The following is an 11691-nucleotide window of genomic DNA, read 5'->3' on the forward strand; positions in this document are numbered from 1 at the left end:
TGGGGGTAACCAAAGTTTTCCTGGTTTGTGGGGATGTAATTTTATGGGTAATTTGCATATTTTAGGGCCACCCACGAAATCTACAAACATTGATCCCCCGCGAACAATGATAATTCCACAGTACAACATATGTACCAAAATTGGCACAATGGTCCTCAATGAAAGTGGAGCAGGTGTTAAGTTATAGTTAAATTATTTTCACAGTCAAAGAAAAAATGTTTTACAAAGAAAGAATCACTCTTGGATGCAAAAGATTCTTATTTCCAAAGATACCAAACCTGATCTAAGATTATAGAAACTAATTTAATACATGTATAAGCCTAATAATTCACCTGTGTGAAATACTGTCAAACCTCATTATCTCAAACTCAATAGGACCAAGAAACTAGAGGCCACATCGCTCACCTTAGCACATTGGCTAGGAAAAAGCACAAATCAGTTTAGAATTGGAAAGTTTAAATGGGGGGGGGGGGGGGGGGGGGCTTGAATTTTAGACTACCTGAGGATGCTTCCATATCAATATAACAAATGGCTTTGCTGTTCTTGAGCCGAAGATTTTTAAAGATTTTTTCCTATATATTGTTAAAAATTTGATCCCCCATTGTGGCCCCTCCCTACCATACCCCCCCCCCCCCGAATGGGGGGGGGGGGTCATGATTTGAAAAAAGTTGAATCTACACTACCTGAGGATGCTTCCATATTAATATGACCAATCATGGCTTTGCTGTTCTTGAGAGGAAGATTTTTAAAGATTTTTTCCTATATATCCTATGTAAAACTTTGATCGTCCATTGTGGCCCCACCCTACCCCCTGGGATCATGATTTTGAAAAAATTGAATCTACACTACCTGAGGATGATTCCACATGAGTTTCATCTTTCCTGGCCCAGTAAATGGTTTGGACTTCCAAATAATTGCAACATATCCTGGTATTCAAGATACCGGTGTAAATGATACCAAAGTTTAACTGTATATGAGTGGGTACCCTTTCAATTTTAATTGTTGCCATAGTTCCAGTTTTATCTTTCCTGTTAGTTCAACTTGCATCTTATTAACTGTTTTCATCAAAAAGTTATCTGATACCAAATACATTTGAGACATTATTTTACAATGGTACATGTGCCATAATTAATAATCAGCAGAAAAATAAATAAAATTTTAAATCCTGATCTTTATTTTTAACATTTTACATTATACTTCCAAAGATTTAAACAACAAGAGGACGGAAGCATACCACACAAAACCTTATCACAGAAATGTCAATCCTGAACAGAACTGCAAGAAATCATTTATCCAATCACATAATTTTGCACAGCCATTCTCTCTAGATCTGTGTAACAACAGTGTTCATCAGAAAATATATGAATAAATAGTTATAATACAAAAGTTTATATGTATATATATCAACATTGAAATTTTGATGTACAATGAATAAAAAAATAACAAAATACCTGAATGGTATTTATAGATTCATAAGTACATAGACTTCTGTATACAATAAAGATTCAGTATTTGTGGAAAGAATTTAAGTACATACTAGCTTTGTGTCATCAAAAATGATATCTATGTAAAAATTCTGTAAATACACTGTCATGAGAATAGGAAATAGTTAACTATCCAATCTCCCAACAACAGAAGTGATCAAGTTGCAATTAAAATATAATACTGTCTAATTGGACATTTGTAGCATGGTTGGAGGTTTGTTTCTGACGGTCATTTTCGGGATCCCTGGGGAGGGGCGCAGTGACGGCTGAGGTTGCGACATGGCATGTTCATATGTTTTCTAAAAAAAATAAACAGAAAATTTAATATACATAAGAAAGACTTGGAATCAGATTTCCTTTTTAACATATACAGAGTGGGTGTTATTGAAATGAGCTTTCACGTGTAATAAAGGGGATTACTTCACACCTCTAAATCATTCTTTAATTTGAATGTTAATTGTCTTATCTGACGAAACTTTATAAAACCACTGAAAGCTGGTTTAGACAAGTTTTACTGTACAATCCAATCATCAACTGTAATCCAACATCTTTTATTAACGATTCATCAGTTTTTAATCCATTTTCAACATGATACATATTTACACAAGTGAATAATTGGTTCATGGCTAAAAATATTTGCAAGTAAAAAAAGGTCGCAAAACTTGCGAGAATTTCTTGCATGCAAATAAAATTTGGTTTACGTAGAAATCTGTATTTACCCGTCTCTGTGTCCTCATTTGTGCATTATAGTATGCAGCAGAGTCAGGGTTGTTCATCAGTAACTCCATCTGTAGGCGATCAAATTTCTCCTGTTCATCTTCAGGCTAAAATATTGACAAATTAAAAATTTACAGTAAAACATGGTTATAGAAAACACCCTAATAATGAATTCATGCTTACAGTGAAGTGATTTTTTTCCTTGTGATTTTTAAAACATATTAACTAAATGGATATACAGAATATCATTTATAATGAATCAAAATTATTTGTCCCTAGCACTTCACTGCAAGTGTGTTTTACTGTACATGTATTATAAAATTACTGCTCAAGAATCAAAGAAAAATTAATGATTTAATATCAAATATGAGAGCATTATTTAAGCTACGAATTCAAGCAAAGTTCAATATGTTTGAATGTCTTGTACAGATCGATGCGGATGACAAACTGAATACTTCAATGAATTAGCAAACACTAGACATAGGTTTATCCGGAAAAATAAGTGAAATTATAAATCGGCAAACTTTTAAACCCCTATACAATATTATCCTTTCTGAATTTTTCAAAAAATATATAACTAACCACTTGGTTTGGATTGAAGGGGAGGATCACTCCTGGTCTCATCCCATGACCAGCTGCTGAGCTGGATATATCATCAGTCTGATTAAGGAAGCTCTCTGCATACCAGGTGTCAAATTCTGTGAGCACAGAAAAAAGAGCACACTTAATTCAATCTATAAATCACTTTGAAAAATGCACCTTATGAACATTTTGATATTCAAGGGGAGATAATTCTACTGAAACAAGAGAAGGCAACAGACCATTAATGAGTCTTTGTCGACACTGGTCAACCAATTTCTGACAATACTGGACTTCTGCTTTCAGGTTCTTCAGTTCATCATAACCACTTCTGTACTGTTGTTTGAGGTCTTTTAACCTCTTGATCTCGAGGAACTCTTCCTCACTGATAATGACATCTCCATCCTCATTGTATTGAGGTCCTATAAAATGGTGAAAAAAAAGACTTAGGAAATGAAAGATGGCTAGCATATAAAGTGTTCTTGGGTTCTATTGTAGCTATAGAGATTGAGTGTCTGCTTAATGGTGTATTTATATATCTGATTTGCCATTGTGTGTGACTAATTTTCACAAAGATAACAAAATTATTGTTTGCTACAGAGAATAAAGAATAACTTCTCAGTTTGTAGTTTGTATACATTTGTGAATAATAAGGAATTCACAAACCAAAATTTTCTTGGATATATTCTAAATGCAAAATTTTGAGAGAAAAGGCAAAGGAGGGCCCCGGTTTACAATAAAGGTGTACATGTATTTTTTCAAGTTTTTATTCTTGTTCAATCAAACTCCTGTCTTGTATGTACATGTTTAACATGTCATAAAACACACTATTAAAAAAATCAGTCAATGAGACATCAGTTTAATGTTAGGGACTGTTTATCATGTAACTCTTACCATTTGCCTCTCTTTCTTCTTTCAGTCTATCCAATTTTTCTCTTGATGCATCAATATCCACCTTTGTGTTATTTATTTGTTTAGCTAAATCTGCATATGCTTTCTTCTTGCTTGCTAGAATTTCTTTATTTTCTACAAGGATTTTGTTGATTTCTACCCCTCTCTCCTGCTTGAACTCTTCAAACTTAGCTGTGCGACTAGGTGGGGTACTACAAAGTTGAAAGAAAAATAGGATGTCTGAAATTTATGTCAACATGTTCAAAATACAATTCTTTAACATATACAGTTAAAAACTGTCTAATGCTACACCTGTGCAATCCATTTCACTGTGATTCCGACCTTTATTTCGATTCCCTACCTTCTTTTATCATGCAATCCAACACCCTGTCTCTTCTGACACAAAATTTGTGTCCCAGTGCTCATTTGAACTAAACAGTTTTCACTGTACATTTAAGATTTCGAAAACTTTCAAGTCCATTTAGATCACTGATATATCATACCTTGGTCGGGTGAGCTTGTCAGCCCTTGGAGGACCTGTTGAGCTGACAGGGGTGGGGGCATCCTCGTGATCGGGTCGGTCTTTCTCCACTGATGGGTGTGGTGACTTCACCTCTCTCTCTCCCTTAGCACTATGTGAAGGACTACTGACACTCTTACCACCAACAGGACTGAAGCAGAAATTAAAAAGTTCAGATTTTCCAGTAATTATATTTAATCCACAAAGGTAATTATTTTCATGAATGTCTTCAGTGGTTTTCTCATTAACTGCAATTACAATTTAATGAAGAAAAGGAAGTTAATTTAGGTTTGTAAATTTCTATTTTGGTAAAGAGGATTTCAAAATCATGTGCATTTCAGATATGAAAGGTTAAGTCCATTTTACAAGAAAAAAAAAAACCAAACTTTTTTTATGTGGTCCATTTGATAAGCAATCCACAATCATAATAAAGACATCTGTCATCAGTAATTATCACAGTTACAATGAATATATCACACAATAATTCAAATTACCTCTTGGCATCCCTCCCTTTTTTACCGCCCTTTTCCTTTTCTTTTTCCTTCTTTTTGAGTTGGACAACAGCTGAGGGGTCAGCTTTGGCAGATTTGGGGGCTACACCGACTCCAAATCCTTGACCATCTGTATCACCGACCAAGACTCCTTCATCTGTGATGTTCACACCAGCCTGTGCAAATAAAAGGACGAATTCAGATTATAATATTTTTTTCTTTTTGTAAATCTTACAGTATAATTTGGAACTATAGGTTTAGTTATGCACTGGTATATTTGTATGTTCACATACACTGTAAAATCACACATTTTCGTGGGCTCAAATTTTTGCGGTTTGAGGCAAAAAATATTCATTTGTGAAGGTTTGATTTCATGGAAGAAGTGTAGAGTTTTTTTGAGGATATGAATTCCTGGGCCTTTTCTTACCAAGAAAACAACAAAATTTAAAGTCCCAAGAAAATTAGTGATTTCACAATATATATAGACATACACATGCTTCTACAAAACCTTCTACTTTGAATCCCAAAGCTAGGTAAAATACTTTTGTAACCACAAGTTATATGTTATATTGACTGAATGATAATTCTTATAGAAAGAAACTATAAAAGCTTAAAAAAAAACTTTTTTTACAAGAAATTTTTATGACTATATTAAGTATATTTCACTAAAATATATGCCGACTGATATGAAAATATATTCTAAATGAAAGGAAAAAAATCTGCATAATATTGTGATCAAAAAAAAGTTTTAGAAAGTGTGCTTATAAAGGTATTCAACTCAATCAATTTGTTAAATTCTCATATATTTATTTTTTTTTTTATCCCAATTAATACTTAATTCAGTTACTTTTATGATTAATAAAATAAACTTCATTTTATAAATAAAATGCTAATTTAATTAGTGAATTTTGTTGTAATTTTTTGTTAAATTAAGTTAAACGTGATTCATTTATGCACGATATTGATATTGATATAATTTCATGCATTTCGTAAAAATTATCACTGAACATTTCTTAATTAAATTACTGTGATATGTAAGCAGTGGAGTGATATTATTTGCAGTTATCGTCTGTAACATTGAACATCTACTGAATATTTTTTGTGCTCTTGACAATGATTATTACAGATAGCATGTGAATAGGAGAAAATAGATAAAAGTAAGAATTCAAAAATAAAATCGATACAAATGTAAGAAAAAATTACTAAAGTGGTTTTTACCTCATATTCATTCTATTTAAAAACAAATGAGATTATCTTACACCATTTCTAAAAAATACTATCATTGAATAAAACGAAAATAACACAATGATAAAAAAAAAACTCACAGAAATCATGATAAAACAAAACATTGTCTTTTATGCAAATGCCCCTACAAGAGAATGCTTGAAACACGTCAAAAATGTGAACAGTGTGAATGCAATGATAAACAATGAATTTTACCTGTTGTGCTGCAGCAATGGCAGCAGGGTCGGATTTGTCAATTAGAGTATACTTTTCCCTTAGCCTGTGTTCAACATCAGCCTCCATTTGACTGTAGTGAAATAAAAAAAAAAAATCATTGACAATTTTTTGATTTAATTATATTTATAATAACTTGTATGTTTTGTGTATTTTAGGCAAAATAAGAAAAAAATGTCATCAGATTTTAAATGAATAAAAAACCAGAAGTCTCTGTTGAGACTGTAGCTCTACTGGTTTTTACTTATAACAAAAGGAAGAGAAAATTTAAGTAGCAGTTGGACTTTCTGTTTTTAGTAACCCTGACAACATGTTCATCGAAATCAAAAACCGATATACACAATTATGTATCAAAGTGTAGTCTACTTCTGTGCCAAGCTATATTGAAATCTGACCAATACTGTAGGAAGAGTAGAATTTTGAAAGTATTTCACAGAAATTTCTATTTTTAGTAACCATGGCAACGCCGTTCATCGAAATCAAAAACCGATAAAAAGAATGATGTATCCTAGTGTAGTCTACTTGTGTGCCAAGTTATATTGAAATCAGACTAAAACTGTAGAAGAAGTAGCATTATGAAAAATTGTTTACAGACAGACAGATGGACAGACAGACAGAGGGACGGATGCTGACACCTTACTGTCGCATAAGCTCTTCTGGTCTCTGACCAATAGAGCTAAATATGGAAATTATTGTGTGTGGTTCATTTTTGCAAATTTTGTGAAGAACAGCTTAAGATTTGCAAAATTTATCACCACATACTGGTAAATAGTTTCAAAAGAGTTACAATAATACACTTTAATTAACAAATCTTGTAAATTCTTCATATCCCCAAAATACCCCCACCCCCAACCCCAACCCCATGCAAAAGCTTTTTTTACATAGAAATCACAAAATTTTGTCCCCAAAAATATCCATTTTACAGTATTTGATATGACGATGAAATAAAAACAAATAAATTCTACAATCATATGAAGCCATTACTTACATGCAAACTTCTTTAAATGCCTCAAATGTTCCTTGAATCTGCCTAATATTTACAATCTGAAATAGGTTTCATCACAAATTTACAAATATATCACTCAGTTGTAAAAGCAGGAATATCTTTAAATGTGCCATTTTCCTTGTATATTTTAATGATTTTTATACTTACATCAATTTCATCTATAGATCCCTCTATAAATTTTCGAACTTGCTGTCGGATTTCATATCTTTTTTGTTCAGAAAGTGGATCATAAGAAACCATGCTCCGATTTGTCTGAAAGATTGATACAGTATCTATATTTAATAAGGAACCAATTTTACAATCATTGTTGGAAATTATAAACTGTTTTCAATTTTTCCAAAAAAATAAAGGAATGGTAATAATACATACCAATGTATCGTGCATAGCAAGCTCATTCTTTAAATGTTGAATTTCCCTCTCTAACTTTTTAACTAAAACAACAGGGTCATAAAGTTCATTTTTGGCTGGTTCACTGGCCACACACATCATTCTTGTGGCAAACCGCAGAGTGGATACCTACGATAAATTGATAATGGTCAACAACAAAAAAATACATACTTGTAAATTTAAATATGTTAAACTACCCTCCTAATGAGTATTCTACCTATATTTTATTATCTGATTAATTTTCTACTTTTATTTGGTTTTCTGCATATAATTTCTTCATATTGTCATAATAACACCATAAACACCATTTCAAGAACAATTTCGTTTTAAATTTTACAATCTATTTGTCTCTAAAGTTAGATTTTTTACAAGTTTTATTCATTTTATACTGAAGATTCCTTATTTTAAGTCAAATCACGAAAAGAATAATTCGCAAGTAGACATCTAATCTAAAGATTTAACATGCATTTCAGTGCACCATAAAAATAAAAGCAAGCAATTTTATTTTGCGAGTGGTGATTCTTATGAAATTAAACAATAATTAATTCCCTGTGTATATTTTAGAATCTACAGTATATAAACTAATTCTATTTTTAAGCTTAGCATCTTTCTCATTATTATAGTTTTTTGACATCCCCACTATGGTTTTCATGTATTAACACTTACAGTCTCCTCCAGTTGAGCCTCCTCTCCCCAGACGTTAGCCACCAGCAGAGTATTACAGTTCCCTCCAATGGAGTCCTTTAGACAGTGGGTCAGTTTAGACTGTCTGAAAGGGATGTGTTCCCTCCTCCTGTCTGCTAACGCCACAATCACTTGTTCCAGAAATGTCAGGGACTTGTTGATGTACATTGCCTCTTGCTGTGTCTTACCCTCTGACTGTAAATCAAATGAAAATATTGTGTAGTTTATAGGAATCTTTTCCTGCAATTGATTATTGATATATATCAACTACATGTATATTTCAATTCATTTAATTGTATTTTTTTTTCTTTTCCTAACAATATCATTTCTTAAATTGATAAATAAATTATCTTAATTTGATGATAAATCTTTGCTACCTTTGTTTTCCCTAGACGCTCAGACCCTGCCAGATCCACAAAGTTCAATTTAGAAATGGTGTATCTAGCATTGGACTGTACTCTGGATCTTGTCTGCAAAAAAACATAATTCACATATAATAAACAATCCAGCTGTCAGATGCTAAAAAGTAGTCTTTCTGCTTTATTGTTTTCTATTTGAAAACCAATATGGTGAACGTACCTCTAGATATACAGTAAAAATGCAGTGAGATCTAGAGGACTGCTTGTTTAGTGAGTGAGCTGCAATTGCACGATTTGTCTCTCCCTGAAAACAACACAAGAATGAATTTGCAATTACAATGTAGTATATTTGCAATTACAATGTAGTATATTTATGACACTTATCTTAAAAGAAGTTACTACAAATAAACAGGAATCATGAAAAAATCAAAACTCTGTCCCTGACCTCAAACAGCAAGTTAAGGGCCTCCTCCTCAGACTGAGCCAGATGACAAGAGAGACCCTTGACATATACTCCATCTTGATTCTCAACAACCACCATGTTCTGGTCCTGACCATCTTCTCTGTTTTGCCATGTCTCAGGCAATGTCGACAGCAAGTCTGACATTGTCTCATTGTAAATCTCCAAGTAGGACACTCTGCAAATTTTGATTGAAATGATTGAAACAACTGTAAAGTATATATAGTCAAACCTTGTTACCTGGAACTCAATAGGACTAAGGAAAAACTTAAAGATATCCGAGTATTCGAGATATCCAGGGTAAAATACTTAAAGAATAAAGGGTTGGGACTTCCAAATCATTTCGACATATCCATGGTATTTGAGATATCAGTGTTCAAGATACCGAAATTCAACTGTACATACATTCAAAATTTTAGTTCAATATTTTTAATCATTTGAAATTCATGTTATAAAAAATCTACTTTCATAGCCATGTGTTTTCTATACAAAAGACTGTTTTTACTTTTTTTTCTTACTACCTAAAGAATACTAAAAGAAGTAAAATCACACATCTTTCTTTTCATTGCAATTAAAAATATGCAGAATAAGGACAACAGAGCAATAATACTTTTTTGAATCATTAACTTACCTTACAGTAATTGCATATTCTGGTCTTTCCTCTATTTCCTTGAACAACTGAGACAATGCCCTTGGCACTAGGCCTCTTTGCTTGTAACTCTCAGTGGCACCTGTTATCGTATAAGTTTTCCCAGCTCCAGTCTGACCATAGGCCATCATGGTTCCTGCAAGAATGTAAATAAAATATAATTCAAGACATACATTTATCAAATCCAGAATGACCATTGAGATTTGCATATGGTGTCAAGTTTACACAAAAATGCACTGAGTCTACTTATTCCCTATTTATAACCATAGATCAAGGACACAATAGGGTGATAGCTTACCATTATAGCCATCCAGGGCTGCAGTTACAATATCTGAGCCTACTGTGTCGAATACTTGATCTTGGGATGCATTGTGAAAAATTCCATCTAACCGAAATGACCAGTCCAGAATTTGATTGTTTACAACCCCTCTTCTAGTATCTTTTCTTTGATGAACATTAACACTCTGAAATATATATTTTAAAGTTAAAAAGAATATCCATAATAATCTGACAACAAAAATTTTTTTGTTTCTTTTTTAAAGAGCAAAAAGAAAACCATTCTCTGCTGACAATAACAAAAACTGAGCACATATCTTTATTTTCTGATTACTGTTAATATATTAAAAATTGAGGTTTACAATAAGTATGCACTATCCTTTAAACCTAATTGATATCTCTTACTTTTCCATCTGGCAATAGCTCCAAATTATCATAAGCAAATTCTGCTGTTGGTCGTACTCTGGCCCACACTTGGACTCTCTTATTTTTCTGCCCAGGTTTTCTTGTCTGAGAGCCACCAGACAAATTGGAACCATAACTCATAGAGCTGAGTCCTGTGGTATTACCACGGCTGTACATTTTTAAAAGAGTCTAAAAATAAAACATATTTTCATTTTCATTACAATGTTAAAAACATACTGAATCAAACAACATCACACTTATAATATATAATAACAGAAACTCCTGTATGTATATTGAGGAAGAACTTTAAACAACGGAATTTTCCTTCTGCTAACCATTTTCGTTGACTTACGCTTTTTTCATTGCAGTCTAGGCAATTTATGATCGATTTTCTTCTTTATATCAATCATATGTCTTGTTTTAAGATGACGCAAATTTAATTTAATCATCGTTAAAAAGTCAAAATACGTCTTACCAAAAGTGTTTCCCAAATTACATCAGATTAGTACAAATAAATTAATTATTTCTTGAAAGCATTTCTTTCCCAGCAAAACCCCACTGTTGACTGTTGTTAAGACAATTGCGCATGCGCAAATGGTTATGATTTATGTAAATTCGTGCCCGACTATAATAATGTGATCCTTCTGCTTGATCTCTGAATGCAAGCAAATAATGCATCAAATTAAACGCATACGTGTGAAATTTCTCATTAAATATATGGTAGATATGGTAGATATTAATAAATATAAAATATTAATATGATTAAAATATTAATATAACAAAAAAAATCTCCAGAAGAGTTTGCCGTCTACTTATGTCTAGAAAAGGGAGTAGCGCTCCTAGTGTACTGTATTCCATTTTTATTTACCACCTCCCATCCCACCCTCTCCATAGCTACCAAAGTTTCCTTCATGCAAGATGAAACTCTATTCTACTCCAGTTGACAGAGCCATTGTCAATCTAAAGCTGACATATTAGAAGGTATTTATAAACAGTAACACTATGATAGTTACATACAGTGTTTTCTGTGTTTTCATATTGCCCTGTGGTCACTAGCTTAGAAATAAAATATCTACAATTTTCCATCTTTAAAATAATGTTTGTTTGCCCTCTCCCGACTCAGGAAAAAAAATATTGGGTCGTTAGGTAGGGGGACATTTTTCCGGAAAATTTCAACATGCTTGTTGAAGGGGATGAGAAAATTCAAGAATAAAACTGAAGAGTATGGAATTCCATATACGACAGCCAACTGCTTACTGCCAACTGCTAACTGCTTACTGCCAACTGCTCACTGCTTACTGCCAACTGCCACACATATTTGAATA

General features: G+C 32.6%; 1 protein-coding gene across 1 annotated transcript; it reads right to left on the bottom strand.

The window, feature by feature from the left end:
* Positions 1-1151: 1151 nt before the first annotated feature.
* Positions 1152-10946, bottom strand: LOC133192142 (kinesin-like protein KIF9). The gene is made up of 19 exons (XM_061328022.1): positions 10842-10946; positions 10367-10555; positions 9984-10149; positions 9668-9821; positions 9022-9214; positions 8797-8880; positions 8595-8687; positions 8200-8412; positions 7516-7662; positions 7294-7398; positions 7129-7184; positions 6123-6213; positions 4686-4858; positions 4175-4342; positions 3675-3883; positions 3023-3202; positions 2784-2899; positions 2204-2308; positions 1152-1783 (listed from the first exon to the last, which is right to left on the bottom strand). The coding sequence occupies exons 2-19, from the start codon at positions 10541-10543 to the stop codon at positions 1670-1672; spliced, it is 2544 nt and encodes an 847-aa protein (XP_061184006.1). The 5' UTR covers positions 10544-10555; positions 10842-10946; the 3' UTR covers positions 1152-1669.
* Between the last annotated feature and the right edge of the window lie 745 nt (positions 10947-11691).

Source organism: Saccostrea echinata, unplaced genomic scaffold (genome assembly GCF_033153115.1).
Source record: "Saccostrea echinata isolate AGI-Se365-2 ecotype Australia unplaced genomic scaffold, CSIRO_AGI_Sech_v1 ptg000025l, whole genome shotgun sequence".
Lineage (NCBI taxonomy): Eukaryota > Metazoa > Mollusca > Bivalvia > Ostreida > Ostreidae > Saccostrea > Saccostrea echinata.